The sequence below is a fragment of the Ovis canadensis genome, chromosome 23, assembly GCF_042477335.2.
Source record: "Ovis canadensis isolate MfBH-ARS-UI-01 breed Bighorn chromosome 23, ARS-UI_OviCan_v2, whole genome shotgun sequence".
Lineage (NCBI taxonomy): Eukaryota > Metazoa > Chordata > Mammalia > Artiodactyla > Bovidae > Ovis > Ovis canadensis.
In genome coordinates this window covers 15901538-15922206 of record NC_091267.1, presented here as the reverse complement: position 1 = coordinate 15922206, position 20669 = coordinate 15901538, and the positions used below count along the sequence as shown (strand labels likewise).

The following is a 20669-nucleotide window of genomic DNA, read 5'->3' as shown; positions in this document are numbered from 1 at the left end:
GAAGGCAGGAGAAGGGGCAACAGAGGATGAGATGGTTGGATGGCATCACCGACTCAATGGACATGAGTTTGAGCAAGCTCCAGGAGTCAGTGAAGGACAGGGAAGCTTGGCGTGCTGCAGCGCATGGGGTCACAGAGTCAGACACTTCACAGTTCTCTAATTTTGCTTACAGTTAAAAAAAAAAAAAAAGGAGAGACACTGTGCCACAGACTGTATTTCAAAGGTAAAAGCAGCTTCTGGAGATGTTTCTGCAGAGCTGGGTCAGCAGGTGGGACTGGCACTCAAGCCATCATGGGTCTTCCTGCGTCGCACGTGCGTCAAGCTGTGTAACTGGCCATCTTGAGGCAGAGCTTCTTTTATTTAATATTAATATTGATTAAGGCACCAGACTTCCAATGATCATTATTTCCATTTTAAATAAAATTATGGCCACTCAAGCAATTTTACGTAAAAACCAGCCAATTTCAGCCGAGTCGCTGTACATGCAAATAAGGCCGACGTGGTCCTTGGTGGCTGACCGGAACTCAGGAAGTCAGAGCTGCTGGCTGCGGACGTGGAGGATCTGCCCTAAGGCGAGGCTGAGGCGACAGGTTGCGGAGGCAAGCGCGGGCAGCGCTATCCCCGTACCCACGTGTGTGCCCCCACAGGGCTGCAGGTCCAGGCACAGGGCTCAGGACTCCCCCGGCAAGAGCCGAGGGTGAAGCACATGTCTCCCCGCCGCCCTGCCCCACGGCTCAGGCGGTGAAGAACCCACCTGCAATGCAGGAGACCCAGGTCCAACCCCCGGGTCGGGAAGATCCCCTGTAGGAAGAAACAGCCACTCTCTCCAGTACTCTTGCCTGGAGAATCCCATGGACAGAGCAGCCTGGTGGGCTACAGTCCATGGGGTGGCCAACAGTTGCACACGGCTGGGTGGCTGACACTCACTTTTCTCCCCCGCTCAGCTCCCAGGGCCCCACAGTGGATACAGGCGGACGGTGGGGATCAGACACAAGCAGGCTGTCCCTGAGACCATGAGGCTGGGGACGCACATTCTGGAAACCAAGGGATCATAAATGCAGTCACTGCAATGGCAATCGCGTATGGTCTCCCACTGAAAGAATAAGTAAGAGGCGGTCCTAAGGCTATAGGAGATGCGCCGCCGTGTTTACGGGGAGTGAGGACAGGAGACACCACGCACTAGATGGAAAGGAGTCGTGGCCCATACAGGCTTGTGCACACGAACCCCAGCACGGAGGTTGAGGAGGACGAGCAGGGCGATCCCGGAGAGGCGGGAAAGGAGGGGGGTCTTCCCAGTCCCGCCAAGGAAAGGACAAGAGCAACAGTTTAAACGACAGGCAGTGAAGAAGAGAAGGAATTTCAGATTATAAAATAGGACAAAATGGAAAAATGAAACTGTCCAGCATTAATTCTCCTCTGCACAAATCTTTAAGGTACACCAAGAAAATCTATGTTTGTGATTGGCTGGTTGAGTTTTAGCTAATGAAAGAAGCCAACAGGTCCTCTCAGAGCCACTTGTAATCCTACAACGAAAAGTTGCATCACCTTGCCGCCTGGCGTCGGCATGGACACCCTGTGCTGAGCGCGTCTGGAGGCTTCCACTTGTGAGCTCAGAGGTGCCGGGAGTCTGTCGGGCAGCAGGCAGCCCCTCCTGAAAGGTCGGCAATCACAGGGCCCATGCAGGGCTTTGCTACGTCTTTCCAAGGGAAGGGTCCTCAGGAGGAAGACAACGCCCCTCCTTTACAGGTGGGAAACAGAGGTTGCAGAGGTCCAGCCTGTGACTCTGCAGCTCTACGGGAGAGGCCTGCACAGCCCAGGCCTCGCTGTGCATTCCCACAGGCGCTTCCTGACGTGCCTGGCAGGATCTCGCCTCCAATGCCAAGTGAGCAACAAGACGGGATGGGACCTCAATGGCAGGAGACGACGCTCACCTCCAAACCCCACTCAGGAGGAGTCAGGACCTTCACTGACTCACGACGGCCTAGCTTCAAGGCGACACCAGGTTCCAGAACCCTCTATTTCAATTACAGATCAGTCTTGCAAAATGAACTCAGGAGCTCTCTGCACAGTCAGAGATCAGAGGGAAGAGGTCAGAGGGAAGGGAGGCACCCACTGCTTCTAGAGCTTGTCCATCTGCACTGTGGATGCTATGGTGGGGGCATCAGAAATTCTCCAAGGGTTCAAACCAGGGACGTGGGAGTCCCAAGCCAACAGTCTCAGCCAGATTTTCTCCATCCATATTTAGAGAATATTTTTTTTAACCAAAACTGAACGAGGATAGATCACGAATAGGCAAAATCAATTCAGAATCAGAATAAATACACCCAGTAAATAAACCAAATTTCATATGCTGCTTTGGGGGATGGTCTTGAGTCCTGGGTCATTATTGACTATTTTTGTGCAAATAACAGGCTGCAGATCACAGACTGAGATTACAGGACCCTGTCTCTACATCTGGGCAGCCCAGGTCTAGAGTATGGTCTGAAGGATTCCTGGGGCTCTTTTTTTTTTTTTTAATTGGAAGCTAATTACTTTACAATTTTGTAGTGGTTTTGCCATACATTGATATGAATCCGCCATGGGTGTACACGTGTCCCCCATCCCGAACCCCCCTCCCCATCCCATCCCTCAGGGTCATCCCAGCTGTCATACGATCATATACACGTTTCAATGCTATTCTCTCAAGTCATCCCACCCTTGCCTTCTCCCACATAGTCCAAAAGTCTGTTTTTTATATCCGTGTCTCTTTTGCTGTCTTGCATACAAGGTCGTCATTACCATCTTTCTAAATTCCATATACACGTGTTACTATACTGTACTGGTGTTTTTCTTTCTGACTCACTTCACTCTGCAAAACAGGCTCCCGTTTCATTCACCTGATTAGAACTGATTCAGATGCGCTCTTTTTAATGGCCGAGTACTGTTCTACTGCGTACATGCCCCACAGCTTTCTTAGAGTATGGTCTGCAGGATTCCTGAGCTCTTTTTATTTTGAATTAAGGAGAGGGGCCCTTGCATATAGGGTAAGTTTCAGCAGTTCAGGCTAGATGGAGCCTTTTAGTAATCAAGCTACCAGATTCTTGGGGGTGTCTACCAGGGTCCCACAGAGTTAGGGCAAAGCTGTGACCCCAGTACTACATACATCGTGGATAACTGACACCCCACTGTGGGACAGCACGGACCTGTGAGACAGCAGCAAACCCCACCTACCAAATTCCAGACGAAGCTAAACTTTCCTCTGATGACTGACACCCACGCTAGAGCAGCCACCCCTGGGGCAGCATTATTCTCTAGGACGGATTTCAGAAAGAGCCAGTCACAGCGGCTGCACGCTATACAGGACACTCAAATGTGTCACTCGGCCCTGACTCCAGGAAGCGTGTGGAACATTTTCTGTGTTAGAAAACGCTAGGATTTTTTTCATCCATCAAACAGAATAAATGTAATTTTCATTTTCTCCTAAATCTCTTTCTCCACCAGCACTGTTCTGACCCTCAATGCAGGTAATGCACGTGTTCAAAGTATCGATACCTGTAAACCAGAGAGCAAGGAGTCTCCACTAGAGAGGCATCCCCTTTTATTCCTCAGCTAATTATCATCCCAACATTCATAGCATGAGGTCACCAGCATCTCCATACAGCAGTGAACAGAGCTACTGAACAGGTCTCAGTCAGCCAACAAGCAGGTCAGGAAACAAGACCAGGCATTTCCTGGGTGTCCTGAAATAACCACCTGCCAGGAGATTCACCCAGAGACACACACCAGGGAACACACGGGGGAGCCAGGTAATCTGAACTGCAGACCAAAGACAAGTCACTTTTAGCCTATGTCTCAGATGCTATATGGGACCTACTTACACTAAAAAAGGCTATTCGATGTTTATGTGAAACTTACCAGGCATCCTGTATTTTTTATGTACTGAACCTCTAACATGTTTTCAGCTAAACAAATATATTATTTACATGAATGACTTCAAAGGAAGCACTGTATGAGTCAGACGCTCAGTCCAAAAAAAAAAAAAGAGTGTCTATAGTGATATAAACGCCAGCATCACGTCATGAAGAAGATTACTTTTCATCTATATGCGGTATCATTCATTCACTGAGAAGAGGGAACGTACTCATGGGAGACAGAGCAGAAGCCGGTATTACCTTCAGGGGACCCAAACCATAGGGCGGCATTTAACCAATGACCAGTCTCTACCAGACGGGCCTCTCAGAGCCTCGGTGGCTCCAAGGGCCCTCCTGTGCAGGTGAGGCGGTGGGGCTGGACTCAGGGGGCCTTGGCCCCTCCCCGCCTCATCTGGGGGCAGAGGAGCTGGGGGTGAGCAGTTCTACGGCAAAAAGACCCGCTTTGGGGGACCCTGCTGCTGCTGCTAAGTTGCTTCAGTCATGTCCAACTCTGTGCAACCCCATAGAAGGCAGCCCACCAGGCTCCCCCATCCCTGGGATTTTCCAGGCAAGAACACTAGAGTGGGTTGCCATTTCCTTCTCCAATGAATGAAAGTGAGAAGTGAAAGGAACCCTAACCTTGCCCTTAAAGGAAATCACCCCTGAATATTCACTGGACGGACTGATGCTGAAACTGAAGCTCCAGCACTTCGGCCACCTGATGTGAAGAGCTGACTCACTGGAAAAGCCCCTGATGTGGGAAAGAGTGACGGCAAAAGGAGAAGGGGACAGCAGAGGATGAGATGGTTGGATGGCATCACCGACTCGATGGACATGAACTTGAGAGACTCTAGGAGATAATGAAGGACGGGAAGCCTGGCGTGCTGTAGACCACGGGGCCGCAAAGAGTCAGACGCGACTGAGCCTCTGAACAGAAAACCTTTCCCTGGACAGCCCTGCCCCACACCGAGGGCATCAGAGGGAGCGGAGAAGTGGCACGCTCCCCTGCAGCCAGGGCGGAGGGCCGGGAGCCGGCAGGGGGCTGCCCAGGACTTCGGGAATGACAAGGACAGGGCTGCAGCGATCTGTTCCGGGCACACTGGCTGCAGCCTGTCCCTGGCCTCGGGTCACAGAGAGACAACAGGCACAGGAGGCTCTGCGGCTGGACGGACCGTCACCCAAGCCCCTCATGCCCCAACACGGTGCCTCGCAGTGCACGCTGGGCGCTGGGTGTGACCTGGTGTCCTGTCCCCTCCCTTTGCCCTCGGATAGAAAAGGGGCCAAAGGGAGGGCAAAGGGGCTGAGCAGGATGGGGAGAGACGGTGACCGGTGGGCAGCAGGGTGGGTGAGGCTGATGCTGGACCCCTGGCTGGAGGGAAGACCAGCCTCTCCCCCACCTTCCCCGCACCTGCTCTGGGAGGCATCCTCGCGTGCTGAGGTTCCAAAACCTACAAGCTTCTAAAACAGCTCCCCCCAACACACCAGACCTTCAAACTCAGAGAAAAGGATCTTGAACTCAAGGAAGAAAAACCCAAGGAACTCCGATCCAGAATGGGAAAGAAATCTGGATATTTAAAATGGATCCAAGAACCCGGCATCCACCCAGTGCTTTCCAGCTCGGGAGGCAGCTCTGGGGGCAGCTTTCTCTTCCCCACTAACGTGCAAGCCCAGGGCCCTTTTGTGATCAGTAGCAAGAATCTGTTTCTAAGTGGTGAGCAGGCTGTCACCATGGAAACTGCAGAGACTCTTTCTCCCATTCGTGTTGCACACCACCTGTCCAGAACTTTGTGTTCAGAGTTCACAAAATTCCCAAGTCAGGACTGTGCAACCCCTTTGTTTGCAACTGGAATTCAGGAACTCTGTCAGCCACCTCCGGTGACACCCCGAACTGCACTGTGCGGCCATTAACGCTTCTCTATCAGCCAAGGAGCTTTACAAGAAAAAGAGCTTTTAAAGGTTTAATGCCCATTTTTAACCTCATGGCCCTACCCTACCAACTTTCACCATTTTTTAAAAAAAACAGCCCCAAATTCTACTTCTTAAAGACAAAAACTTTTGTTTGATCCACTACTGTGCGTTTCAAGTCCAACGCCAGAATAACCTGTGTAAATCATATCTCACGAATGCTGCAGAAATCTGTTTCTTAAAAGCCAAGAACATCACAGACAAGCTTTGAAGGAAAGCAATTACAGCATCCAGAAGTCAGACTGGAAACCTGACCACCATTCCCATGTCCAAAATGGCATTCTCCAGCGGTCCAGCCCATCAGTGAACTGCCCATTCATCTGCAGGACAACCTAACTGCAGGATTCTGGGGAGGAAGCCACGGCTCCCAGCAGGCTTTGGACATCGGGGCCAGGCACACACACCGTCTTCTCCAGCATGTCAACCTGTCATCAGAGGGTCCCACTGGGCTACCCTTTCAGATGGTATATTTCAGTAACCAATTAGACTGAAAAACGAAAAGTGCAGTGAGAGTGAAACTGGAACTCAGCTTATCCACAGGGCTGAAAGTCCGGAGTTCGCAAAAAGAGCGTCAGTGACACTCAAGTCTGGTATATTGTTAGGAGAACATACTTGGCAGCTAGCAGTTAGCCTCAGTGTCTTCCTCACATGTGAAGACACTGCTCTCGGATTAACGGCTGCCTTCGTAAACAAAGCCGAAGAGGAGGCATCCTTTGAGTGAACACGAGTACGCTGACTGCACACACAGGTCCAGGTAACATTCCAGTAAAGGAAGTCTGACCTTCTAACCTTCAATCCAGAGAAGACTATCCCTAGCTTTTTCAATTCTAGTAGAACACAGATCTGAAACTACAGTCTGTTTTAATACGCAAAGTATGCAAACGGTGCATGCAAATACTGGGTCATATCAGGAGCCTGCAAGGGTTTCACAAAAACCAGTCTTGGATTAGGACCTGCGCACAGAAAATTAAGAAATTTAAAAAAAAAAAAAACTGAACCAAAGTTATGGATGAAATTTTTAAAACCTGTGCCAGAGACATGTACAGAACATACTTATCAAACAAAACCTAAATACCTGACTAAAGAGAATCTCAGATATAAATGATTCACTGCTCACAATGAACACACAGACCAAGTATGATACGAATCAAAATAGCACCCTCAGTATGGAGCTGGCTGGGCCAGAGCGTGCCTCGGAAGGACAGTACATCCTGAGAGAAGGGGTCGCCTGGGCTCCAGGTGGGTCTGCTTCTGAGGTCACAGGAGAGGACCGTGAACCTCGGATTCCCAGTGGGCTTGGCCACGGTGGAAGCAGAAAAGGACTGCTCTTCTCAGCAGCAAAGACTCCAGGGCCAGGGGCAAAGGCACCAGGTCCTTGCAGCCTCTCACCATCTGCACCCTGACGATTCCCCCCAGAAAGACAGGTGTCGGTGGAGTGACATGTGCCTAGGAAGCTGGGACACCCGAGCTCATCAGGTGTGACCCCGCTTCCGCAGCCCAGGGTCATCCTCCTGCAGAACTGCCCGGGACACACCCTGCCGACCAGCAAAATCAGTTGGTTCAGAAGCAAAATCAGTTCAATCCAACTCTTCCCACAGAAGGCCACATCTCAGGGGTCTGGGGTGACAGACCCAAACTCAGCTGTTTCTCCTACAGAGGGGTAACGGGCTTCCCCGGTGGCTCAGTAGTAAAGAATCCGCCTGCAGTGCAGCAGATGCAGGAGACATCCGTTCAATCACTGGGTCAGGAAGATCCCCTAGAGGAGGGCATGGCAACACACTCCAGTATTCTTGCCTGGGAAATCCTGTGGACGGAGGAGCCTGGCAGGCTACAGTCCACAGGGTCACACAGAGCCGGACATGCTCAAAGTGACCGAGCATGTACGTATGCACACAGAGGGGCAACATCTACAAAGAGGGGGCTCACACGTCACGTCAAGTCACAAGCTCCTGTCTGAACCAGAGGAGACCAGGGTCCTCTTCATGATGTGTGGACCATAGGGGAGGAGCCGAAAATCAACGCCAGCAGCACCACAGCACACAGGGGAAGCCGACAGCCAGCAGGACGGTGGGAGATGACGGACTCGGAAACGCAGAGACAGGAGGGACTGAACAGGGGCCGCATCAAGTAAGCCTCTATGGACACAGGGCGTGCATTTTTTATTGGCATCCAGGAACATCATTAATTTCTCCTCCAGAGAACACCCACTCCCTGTTGCCCACGAGCAGCCTCCTGGAGAGGATGGAGCTGGTGCCCACCCCAGCGAGGGCCGGAGAGGACTGCAGAGCTCAGCAGAGCTGCCTCCGCTCCATCTTGGCTGCCTTCGGGGCCGGTGGCCGTGGAGACTGTGGATCTGGAGCCCCGGGCGGGGCCTGAACTTCAGTGCGTGTTTCTAGGACTGTGTGTCTAGGACCACAGGCTTCTGCCCCTCAAGTGACAAGCCAAAACAGACACCCTCTCCCAGGCTGGGAGGTGGACCCTGTGGACGTCGGTTCTGGATCTAACTCTGGCACCACCAAGAGTCGTGTGAACAGGATGCCAAGCAGAGCCGGGCACCGCAGGGATCATGGCAGGAACAACCCCGCAGGCGGGGTCCCGGCCCCCATGTGCAGCCCAGGAAGCCGGACCCTCAGTGGCTGAGGGGTGAAGACACACCGCTACTGCACACAGAAGAACTGCAGCCTGGAGTCCTGAAGACGCTGGGCAAGCCACGAGGATCCCCCCGTGCCTTGGTCTCCTCTCTGTTAAAACGGGACAGACCACTATCCCCCAGTTCCCTCCAGCTCTAAATTCTATGCTTCTGTCTTGTGTGAAGGGCTTCCCAGGTGGTGCTAGTGATAAAGAATCCACCTTTCAAAGCAGGAGACATAAGAAACAGGGATTTGACCCTTGGGTCAGGAAGATCCCCTGGAGAGGGAAATGGCAACCCACACCAGTATTCTTGCCTGGAAAATCCCATACACAGAAGAGCCTGGAGGGCTGCAGTCCCCAGGGTTGCACAGAGCTGGACGCGATCTGGCAGAGCACAGCACATCTTGTGTGAGAGAGAAATGGAGACAGAGACAGACAACAAAGCAGCATTTGGGTCCTGCTAAGAAGCCACAGTGTTTGCACGACGTCCGCTTCACAGCCCAAGGACCACGCATCCCACGTGTGTGTCTCAGCGTCAAGAGAAAAGCTCAGAGCATCATCTCCAGAGTCTGATGTGTTTCACAGCGTAATTCATTCATTCTGGAAGGTCAGAGGACACAGCATGGTGATCAAGCAAATATGAGCACGCACGGCATGCACAGATGATCAGTGTTTGAAGAATCAGAATAGAATAAAACACACTTCTGAGGCTCTATTCCCATCGCAACTCACACTTGCTATGATAATTCCGAGGCCTACCAGGGGGCTGCAGGGCCGGTGAATAATTGCCGGTGTCTCCGTGCGTTGCTCCTGGTTGCTAAGATGCTGACTAAACCACAGGGCATTCTGTGGTCGGTTGTCAAGTGCATCTGGGTATTTTTCTTAAAGAACTTCAGTGCGTCTTTCTACTGAATAAGGATTTGATAGGAGGGTTTACAACTCTCGCTTTACTCCCACCTAAGTAAATACCTTGGTGTTTCGTCCAGTAGGAGAGACTAAGGGGGGTGGTCGCCCTCGCGTCTAGCTCAGAGGCATCCTCCTGCGTTCGCAGCCCCTCCTTGTGGTCTGGGATCAGCCTGCTCTCCCTTCCTCCCTCAGCCGTCCCGAGTCTCTCCCGTCGGGCCCCCACCTCGAGGCTGCGCCCAGCGCTTGCGGGCATGGGGCAGGGAGCACCCCTGCCCGGGGCCCGGCCCAGGGCCAGCATCGCGGCCGCGCACTTCTGCAGCAGCCGACCAACCCGCACGAGCAGTTATCAAGTTCCCATCATCCAAGGTGCCCAGGCTGCCAGGGATGGGAAACGGCCTGGCGCGCTGGCGGGAGTCGTGGCCGAGGGGAGCCGGCCTCTTGGTCTCACTCGGACCCATCCCACGGGCTCCCGTTTAACGGGGTCCCAGGACCACGAGGGACTGACACCACCCAGGGTCCCAGGTTCACTCCTGCCCCAGCCAGGGCCCCAGGGAGTGGGGGTTCGTCTCAGGCACACGACTGTTCTTGGATGCGCCTGCCACCCCACAGTTGGTGGTGGTGGTTTAGGCACTCGGTCGTGTCCGACTCTCATGACCCTGGGGACGATAACCTGCCAGGCTCCTCCGTCCATGGGATTCTCCAGGCAAGAACACCGGAATGGGTTGCCATTTCCTTCTCCAGGGGATCTTCCCGACCCAGGGATTGAACCTGGGTCTCTCCATTGCAGGCAGATTCTTTACCAGCGGAGCGACGCAAGCCAGTTGCACACACCCTGTTTCCCATCCTCCACTCTATCTATGGTCTCTCCTCCTTGCCCCTAGCCCCTTTCCTGGGGTGTCATTTTTGGCTTCTTGAGTCGGGGAGGCACTGATGAAGCCTTGCGTTAGGACAGAAGTCCTTCCCGGTCACTGAGCATCAGAGACGGGAACCAGGCAGGTCTGCAAGCGGGGCCCAGCTCCCTGGCTCAGAAAACACTGCGACATGGATCCGGACAGGACCCTGGGAAGCATCCATGCCCACAGCCCCTCCCACTCTGTCAAAGTAAACACCGCTGCTGCTAAGTCACTTCAGTTGCGTCCGACTCTGTGTGACCCCACAGACGGCAGCCCACCAGGCTCCTCCGTCCCTGGGATTCTAGCCAGCAGGCCCAGCTGCCGGTAAACACCTCTCCCTGGCCCACCCCACACTCCACCCTGGGACTGCTGTCCTCTAGAGTCCCCCCAAATTCCGACACAATGGGAGGACACGTAGCAATGTTTCCTCTCTAAACTGCTCTAATGACTACCCACGCTCTATGGGAAAAAAAAGAGGGGACTAGCCGGTTAACCCTTCTGGAAGCTGGGTGAGCACGGCCTGGCTGGCCTCACCCACCCACACACTGATGTGGACGAGCAGTCGGGCTCAGAGCACGTGCTCCACCAACATCTTACAACCAAAACACTGTCGCCCTTCTTGTAGTTACAACAGGGAAGAGATGAGCTGTAACGTCTGAAAGTGTTAGACTGGAGGAAGCAAACGAAGAAATATCAGAAAATGGAGGCTTTCTGAAACAAGTAACTTCTTTCCAAAGGTCTTTTCTTCCCTTGACTATACTTTTTAATCCTGAAAACTCTCTCCTTAATTCTTCCAACTACATATAATACTGTGGCACTTGTTCACAGAACTTTCCATTATATGAAAACTGAGTCAGTTAGAAACAGTCAAATATTTGCAATTTCATTATCTGCAATTTCAAAACTTGGGGTTTTACTATCAATTACGTTACAGCCATCATCCAAAGATACAGAAAGAGGCTGGGCTCAGTGGATTATGGATTTGATGTGATAAAAGAAGTTAGAATAACAGAAGATAGTCAAAACCAAGGATATATTATCTAACACAGGGAAACAGTCATTACTTTGTAATAACTTTAAATGCAATATACCTATAAAAATACTGAATCACTACATCATACACTTGATACTAATATAATATTGTAAAGCCATTATACTTCAACAACAACAACAAAAATACCTGGGGCAATCAATCACCTAAGTGTTAGCAGAAACAGTATGGAGATACCCAGTGGGAATGGGTTTCGCATCAAGTCAGGGCCCCCAGCATGAGGCCAGGCTTCCCCCAAGGGCACCTTGTCTTAGAGGACAGTGAGCTCACGAAGACAGTCCTTCAAGACACACTCAGAGGGCTCCCATCACTCCTAAGTCATCCCAGCACTCTCGTGATTTCAATTCTTTTTCCTAGCTGCACCACGAGGCATGTGGGATCTTAGTTCCCCAACCAGGGATGGAACCGGCGCCTCCACCAGTGAAAGTGCCGGGTTTTAACCACTGGACTGTCAAGGAAGTCACCTGCTCCAATGCTTTCTGAGAAGAATTCCTCTTTGGCCTGTTCACCTGTCCACAGTGATGACTTGTGAGCACCCTAACTCTACTCTGTGGTTGAAAATATTTATTTTTTTAATTTCAATTTTATGCCCTTTCAAGGCTCCCCTTCCCTAATTAAAAGGACTAATTTTGGGGAACTCCAGAAGTGTCCTTGCCATCGGTGCCAAGTCACTTTCTCAATGGAGACTTAAATCCAGCTCACTAACACATTTTAAATTACTGAGTTTTATTCACAACTTTGCTCTTAGATTATTTTAAGTCCTTAATGAGGGCTGCAGTGACTCAGTCTTACGTGGAAATAGAGGTAATGACACTCAGAGCTTTCCAAAGCAGGAGGCGGCAACACTCAACAAAGAATGTTGCATGAAAAAAAAGAAGTTTCTTTCAATTAATCTGATCAAGCAAACTGTCTCCAGATTCAGAAGCAGTGCTCAAACCTACTCCTGGATGTCAAAACTCTTTGGAGGAAATTATGGCATGATGGGATTTACTGGAAAGGTCACAAAAATCTGAATTCTGATGTCAACTCTGCCACCACAGGTGAACTCACATTCATGAGAACCAGTCTGATCTTTCTATGACTCAATTCCTATGTGTTTCCTCTCATAATTTTAACCAGTCATCCCACCCAGGTTCTATGAGAATTTAAAGTCATTTCAATGTTTGAAGATCTAAGTCATCTTTCAGTGATAAGAAAGGCAAGTATTTTCCAAAGTTAAATGCATTTTTTTAAACAAAAAAAAGGTTCGTTCACTGCAGATCAAAATAGAGGATTCAAAGCACCCGTTTGCTTTTCCAAAGTATTAATGGTTGTTTCCAAGTTCTCGCCAATCCCTGCCAATGAAACTGTTTTGTGAGTCTTAAATCCATGTAACACTCCTCTCTCCATAAGGGGCATCAGAGATCTAATGCCAGCTAAAGACACTTGCTCCTTGGAAGAAAAGCTATCACAAACCTAGGCAGTGTATTAAAAAGCAGAAACATAACTTTCTCAACAAAGGTCCATATAGTCAAAGCTATGGTTTTTCCAGAAGTCATGTACAGCTATGAGAGTTCAACCATAAAGAAGGCTGAGCGCCGAAGAACGGATGCTTTCGAACTATGGTGCTGGAGAAGACACTTTAGAGTCCCTTGGACAACAAGGAGATCAAACCAGTCAATCCTAAAGGAAATCAACCCTGAATATTCACTGGAAGGAATGATGCTGAAGCTCAAACGCCAATACTTCGGCCACCTGATGCAAAGAACTGACTCACTGGCAAAAGCTATCTGATGCTGGGAAAGATTGAGGGCAGGAGTAGGAGGAGGTAACAGAGGATGAGATGGTGGGATGGCATCACCAACCCAGGAAATAGTGAAGGACAGGGAAGCCTGTTGTGCTGCAGTCCATGGGGTTGCAAAGAGTCAGACATGACTGAGCAACTGAACAACAAGAATATTTAAGGCTGCTATGATATAAAATTGGTATCTTTAGGAGTAAAGATACTGTCCTTTGGGGCTACAAAAAATGACCTGTGCAGACCTACGATGTTCAACATTTTACACCATTGTCATAACATAAAATTTTCTAGTCTCTCAACAAGCTATAATATTCTGTTGTCAACTTGCAAAATTCACTATTGTATATAATCTTGCTATGGAATCATCAGAGGCACCAAATTTCTCAAAATGTAGATTACATATAGAGAAAACACATATAATCTCATTAAGAAGTAAATGATAATCTCTAAACTTTAATGAACCTGAGGGGAAAAAACAGAGTAAATTTCAATTTACAGTGAATGTAATTTGATCTTTCCCACATCTTGACTTTAAAGGCTCTGCTGAATTTGCTTATTACTGGGCATCTCACATCTATCATAACAGATGAGGTGAAGGACAGCTTTTCCAAATATTAAAAATATTCGTCTTCAAAATTATAAAAAATTATTACCAGCTTAGCATTTTATCCAAATGTGCTCCAAAAAGTAGACAAAGTGTTACTGGCATGTGACCAGTAAAATCTATAGTTGTCAACATATTTTAAAAGGAAAAACAAAACTAGTGCTCAAACATGCCACCCAGGGTCACAGTTGGGTTCCCCAGGTCATACATGGCCAACTGCTGTTAGAATCCAGACGATCTCCCAGAATGCAAAGTACAGTTTCAGAGAAAGGAATATTATCTTGCTTCCTCCCACGGGTGAATGACTAAGAAATGAAATGCAAAATATGAGCTGATGCATAATGTGCTATTTTTCATTAATGGACATGTACATGGGTGCAGATTCAGTAGAGACTGCCCTGCAGCATCAGAGAAACTTTTTACTGCACTTCTACTGACTTTGCATATACCTGAGTGTACCAGACGCTCATACAATACATTGTCTAAACCTGTAATAACTAAACTCTGTTCAAGAGAACTAGCTTCATTTTCAGTACAGGGAAAATGACATACACTCGTGTTGTTTTAAAGAGTTGCACAGGGGCGGTTTTCCTCACTACGGAATACAAAAAGCTGAGCTGAAGCACTGGGATTTCCATCATCGCCAATCTTTCCCTAAAAGTAACATCCAGTCAAACCAATTTTCAGGGAGAAAGGAAAACATTCCTGGCTATGGGGAGAAAGCTACAAGCCTGGAACTGAAACATCACCTCCATTTAAAGGAATTACCCAAGACAAAAGTTAATGAAGAAAATACCAAAATGTATAAAATTTATTAAAACATAGAACATGATGGGAATAAAGTTGGCCAGGCATCTTTAAATATTTACATAGCTGCAACTGGGAAAGTAATCTGGTTCCAATTAGCCATCTCTAAACCCAAAGGGTTACTGGAATCCGAGGAGATTAATTATAACTGCACACAATACGAAGCTCCTCTTTCACTCAGCTGTCTGGTGCAAGGAGAGAAGCAGAGGAAAGGGTGTGTGCCCCAGCTGATGGTGAGAAGAGAAGGGCACGCCTCAGAGGGGCTCCATCACCCGGTCTTTGCTTAGAAATACCTGATGCTCCAAAGAGACCACGACCTCAACAGCTAGGGTTGATTTATGCAAACACTATAGATAGTCAGCAAACAGGAGCCTCAAGTGGAGCTGACAGGGGCCTGGGTCTGCACCCACCAGCCCATGCTCCAAGTACACACTGGGTACAGACTCTCTGAGTGCAGAGGCACCTGAGTCAGGACTACCCGAGCCTGGAACACCTGGGAAAAGGCAGCAAGTGCAGGGTTACCTGGGGGTAGGGCCACCAAAGGATGAGGCTACCTGAGCACCAAGGATGCTGGGCCACCTGGGGGCAGGGCTACCTGAGCCTTAACCGCCTGGGCATTAATGATGCCTGCGCCGTACGGCAGCAGCCTACTGGATCTGGACTTCCCCAGCTCAACGGTACCTAAGCACAGGGCCATCCACGTCCAAGATAACCTGAGTGAGCCTGCATCACCTGAGCGTGAGAACCCGGGCAAAGGTTTCCTGGACGCGGGCCACTTGGATATGGGGCGACCCAGCTACAGGGCTACCTGAGCCCAAACCACCTGGACGTGAGATACCCGGGCAAGGACAACCCGGACGCAGGGCTACTGGGACCTGGGCCACCCGAGTCCACCCTACCCGCTCCTGGACCACCCGGGCGCACGGGCTCACCTGCTGCGGGATGGGCCGGGGCCTCCTCTCCGCTCTCATCAGCAGCCTCATCAGCGAGGCCCGAGCCCGGGGAGTCGGCGGCGGCGCAGCCCGACCCGGGGCTGCTGGGCTGCGAGGCCGAGTCGCCCTCGCTGAGGGAGCCGCAGCGGGCGCGCGGCGCACGGTCCCCTGGGCCGTCGCGCTCTCGGTCGCGGCGCGCGCGGCGGTGCACCCGCGAGTGCAGCACCATCTGGTGATACGTGCGGAAGATCTTGCCGCACTCGAAGCACTCGGACGACTTGCCGTGGCCGGCGGGGACGGCGGCGCGGCGGCTGGGGCGCGCGGCAGGCCGGGGATCTGGGGGCCCGGGCGCGGGGTCCCCGGGTGCGCCCACCCTCTTGCGCGGGGGGCCCTGTGCACCCGGCTCAGGCTCGCGCTTGCGCTTCTCCTGGCTCACCAGGATGAACTCGCGTCGCTCCTTGTCGAAGGCCACGTCCCCGGCCAGCGCCTCGTCCCACGCCGCGTACTTGAGGTACTCGGCCGGCTCGGCCACCTTGCCCCGGGTGGCCAGCTGCCAGGCCTGGTAGCTGTTGACCGGGTCCAGCTCGGCCACGCGCCGCCCAGTCTGCCCGCGGGCGGGCGTGCCGGCCGCCGGGCGCAGGTTCAGGCACTGAAGGAAGAGCTGCTGGGAATCGGCAGGGCCAGTCGCTGAGCCCTCCCCAACAGCGGCCCGTGGTTGGCCGGCCTCCACCCGGCGGTGGATGGCGTTGTGCGCGTTCAAGCTGTCCAGGTTCGTAAACAGGTTCCCACACTTAGTGCAGACTTCGTAGAGGCTCAGACCGGCCACGATCACCTCTTCTTGCACCACGTCGTTGATGGTGGCCACGGGCTCCAGCTCGCTCCGGGGCCTGTTTTTGCTCCCCGCCTTCGGGCCATGCGCCTTCATGTGGTTTTTCAGGAACCACGGCTCCTTGAATCTCCGGCCGCAGATGTGGCAGCCGTGGTCGAAGGAGCCCCTGTGCTTCTTCATGTGCGCCTTCAGGAACCAGGTCTGGCTGAAGGCCTGGCCGCACACCTCGCAGGGGAACTCGCCGGGCGGCAGCTCTGGCTTGCCGTTTTCGGCGAAGGCGTCTCCGCGAGGCCCCTGCGCCGCGATGTGATCCTTCTCGACGTGACTGAGCAGGGCCTCCTCACGCAGGGTGGCGTAGCTGCACAGGCGGCACGTGAAGGGCTTGTGCGCCTGCTGCACGTGCCGCGCCAGGTCCTTCTTGCGCTCGAACCTGCTCTTGCAGAAGGCACACTGCCCCGCCGCCGCACCCTCCGCCTCCTTCCGCGTGCTGCGCAGCAGGATCTTGCCGGTGTCCGCCTGCGTGGCGCCGTTCAGGATGCGGTTGCAGGCCGACGTGCTCTTGGTGGGGCTGGTGCAGCCGCCAAGCCCCTCGGACACGCGCGTCTCGGCCGCCTCAGGCTCGCGGCCCTGGGTGAGCGTGCCTGCGCGGTGCCCGCGGATGTGGATCTTGAGGTTGCCCTTCTGCGCGGCGCGGTGGTCGCAATAGGGGCACTTGTAGGGCTTCTCGCCCGTGTGCTTGCGCATGTGCTGGGACAGTGAGCTCTGGAAGGGGAAGGTCTTGCCGCAGATACAGCAGCTGTAGCTCAGCGCCCTGTCCCCGTCCGCCTCGGGGCTCCGGCTGGCCCTGGGCGGGCTGCGGCCCCCTCTCAGCTCCGCCTCGGCCTCCCGGGAGCGCTCCATTTTGACGGCCTCGGCGGGCGCAGCTCCTGGTCACGCGGGCCTGCCTGCCGGAGGGCGCCTTATCTCTCCATGTTCAGGCGAGAAGGTGCTTCCCGCTGCCCCACTGCAGAGGTGCGCCTGCCCCGCGGGCGGGCGTGTCCTACCTGGAGAGCATGGCGCTGGCGGCGAGCACCTGGAACAGAAAAGACACAAAGGCCTTAGGAACCAGGCTTCCCGCGCGAACAGCGGCCCCATAACGTCCGCGGATATATAACGTCTAAACGTTGCTCGTTCAGAATTCCATTCCCGGCCTATTTACAGAAAAGCATCCATCAAAGTTTAAACTGACCAACAAGCAGCTGCTTTCCTTTAAAAGATCAGTCACTAAACAATTAATGTCTGGTAATAACCGAGTGCTAAATCATTAAAATAAATCACTGTAGTTGACTGCGTGCTAAAGTCATTTATCGTCATAGATATCGGTCCATGCGTGCGTGCGTGCGTGGGTGCTAAGTCGCTTCAGTAGTGGCGGACTCTTTGCTACTCCCCGGACTATACCCCGCCAGGCTCCTCTGTCCATGGGACTCTCCAGACAAGAATACTGCAGTGGGTTGCTGTGCCCTCCTCCAGGGGATTTTCCCCATCCAAGGATGGAGCCCACATCTCTCATATCTCCTACACTGGCAGGCAAGTTCTTTACCACTAGCACCACCTGGGAAGCCCCAAGGTGGTCCATAAAGGCTGTTAAATATCAGAACCTCCAATTCATGAGAATTAAACATCTGAAACCCAGCCAGAAAAACAAGACTCATGGAACAAGAAAAACTCAGTTGATTAGGGATCATAAAAAGCAACCTATGAATGCACCTGGAAATTAAATGAAAATTTCGAGGATTAAGAATTGTTCCAATCTCCAAACAGTCCTGTAGCCAGTGTTCCTTCCTTCTCTGCTCCTCCCTGCAGTTTGGGGCCACAGAAAGTGAAATGCTCTCAGAGTCAAGAGGCTGCTCTGGGGATTCTGCACAGAGACCCCCAACCCTGCCGTTCAGGTGTGGGCAGAGCTGACCCCAGAGCTGACTCCAGTTTCCAGGGCGTGAATTTTTCAGGAGATGGCCTTCCCATCTAGGCACGCCCTCACCTGTCAGGTGCTGAGAATCGGGAAAGGACATGAGGAAGCCCCCTGCAAAGCACTCAGACCCCCGGGCACAGGCCAAGCGAACGGTCACAGACAGTGAGACGCCTGCCCACTGGGGCCTCGCTTCTACAGCCAGGAGCCTCCAAGCTGGCCACAGAGCAAAGAGGACCAACTGTAAGCGCAGCCCCATCCACTCCAGCACAGGCAGGAGAGCCAGCCAGTACCCTGGCTCACCTGGGCCCAAAGGATGCGGCTGGACTGTCCTCCTTTCCATAGGGGGCCAGGGAGGCAATGCTGCCACCTTTGCTGCCAGAGAAATCCACATTTTGTTTTCTAACTACAGCTTTGATGTTTAGTTTCTGATTCCCCAACACCCCCGACCCCCAGCCAAAGACTAGATGCTTCCACTCTAGAAACCCAATGCTAGAGAATATACTTTTCATTTCTTATCTGGGCTTCCTGAAAAACTAGCTTAAAAGCTTCACGCGAAGGTAGCAGGGTCCTGCAATTTACAGGAAAAGTCTTAAGCAGAGCGTTCATGGCGCCCATCAACCAGCACAATAAGCTCTTCTTTCTCTTTTGTTTTCCACTTCTCTGCCCATACCCATCATTCAACACTAAGCTCTGCTGTCGATCCCTCTGAGAATGACCCGGGATATCTCTTTAAAGAACTTAAAAATATTTGGAGGGGGAAAATGGAAAAATGGAAAAACACCATAAGGGTAATGACCACGTAAGCTCAGAACACCATTATCGTTAAGGAAATCATAATGTTAACAAAACTGGCTCCACCACTAAGTGACCCCCTTCCTGAAGCCCACGGTTGACTCACAAAGTTTCTTGCAAACGTTTAAAGAAAGAGTCAAAATGGAATTTCCCACAACTGGCTTTCCTTTGTCAGTGGCCCAATCAACAATCTTCACGATCGTTCTTTTTAGCTGCAAGCAAAAATCGATGCTTAAGACGGGTCATCACTTCTTTTCCCCCAAAAGAAAAGAATGGTGTCGACAGAACTTTCAATGTAAAAATGCACATGGGCGGCAGCCCCAGTTAGAAGATTTAGGAGGACCTTATTGGCCCCATATACCATAGCACTGGGCTTCCCAGGTGGCACTAGTGGTAAGGAACCTGCCTGCCAATGCAGGGGATGTAAGAGACTCAGGTTCGATCCCTGCGTCGGGAAGTTCCCCTGGAGAAGGAAATGGCAGCCCACTCCAGTATTCTTGCCTGGAGAATCCCATGGACAGAGGAGTCTGGCAGGCTGTAGTCTATGTGATCACAAAGAGTCAGACACCACCGAGCAACTGAACCATCCCCAGCCTCCGTGAGCCTGAGGGTTTCAGATGGTTTCTCAGCCCTGGTTGGGGTCTCTGGTAGTGAGCAGTTCTCCTCCAAACACCACCCTGTGAGAAAAGGTTTCAGTAAATACATCCAAGTACTAAACAGCCGCAATTGCACTCTCTCAGGCAAACGCACGCCATGTGCAACTTGGTGCTTCAACTTTTCCTAAAACACATTAACCTAAGATAACTAGCCTTACAAAGCGTGTCAATAAATGTGAGCTTTTTACTCAGACTTTCCGTACTTCTAATAACACAAACTTTAGGAAGCAAGAGGGCAGAGAAAATGCATGTTACGTGTGTTTTAGCTGACACACGACCTGTGTACACACACACATGAAACACAGCCCCATCGGAGTCACATTTTACCCATAAAGAACCACTTTTGTTGTTGTATTACAAAGTTTTTCCAAGGCTGTAATTGGGAACTTGCCAGACAAGCCTGTAATTTAATTGTTTAGGCATGAAAATGGCTTGCTGATTAGGGTTTTAAAATAGATTTCCAGTGCATCATTCCGTGTACGTGGGTGTGTGTGTGTGTTTCTCAAACGAATGTAACAAACAGTTTGAAGCTACTTTTTAAAAATACTTTATGTAAGTTTCTTTTTGAAAAGGTTAGGCAATTTTATATTTATATAAGTATTTGTATTTATATACTCCTATATTATTTTATGGGCTTCCCAAGTGGCTCAGTGGTAAAGAATCCAACTGCCAAGAGACTCGGGTTCAATCTCTGGGTCAGGAAGATCCTCTAGAGAAGGAACTGGCAACCCAATCCAGTATTCTACGGGGGAAATCCCATGGATAGAGGAGCTGGCGGGCTACAGTTCATGGGGTCGTAAAAGAGTTGGACATGACTTAGGGACAAAACAACAATAACAATATTATTTGATAACTACAATAGTAAAAAGTAAAATATTAAAGAAAATATAAATCTGTATTCATAACATAAAAATGCATATCATGGGGATGGGGGAGGGTTTTAAGAGAGGGCAAAATATCAACATCTTGGAAATAAAATACGTCC

The 20669-nt window shown here is 51.2% G+C and overlaps 1 protein-coding gene across 5 annotated transcripts in view; it reads right to left on the bottom strand.

Moving 5' to 3' along the window:
* The window catches only part of ZNF516 (zinc finger protein 516), a 100177-nt gene that overhangs the window by 39246 nt on the left and 40262 nt on the right, over positions 1-20669 (bottom strand). For all 5 annotated transcript variants that reach the window (XM_069569148.1, XM_069569150.1, XM_069569147.1 and 2 more), the window contains one exon: positions 15460-17360. In XM_069569148.1, the coding sequence (XP_069425249.1) occupies positions 15460-17188 (1729 nt within the window). In that variant the 5' untranslated portion in view covers positions 17189-17360. The remainder of the gene's footprint in view (positions 1-15459; positions 17361-20669) is intronic.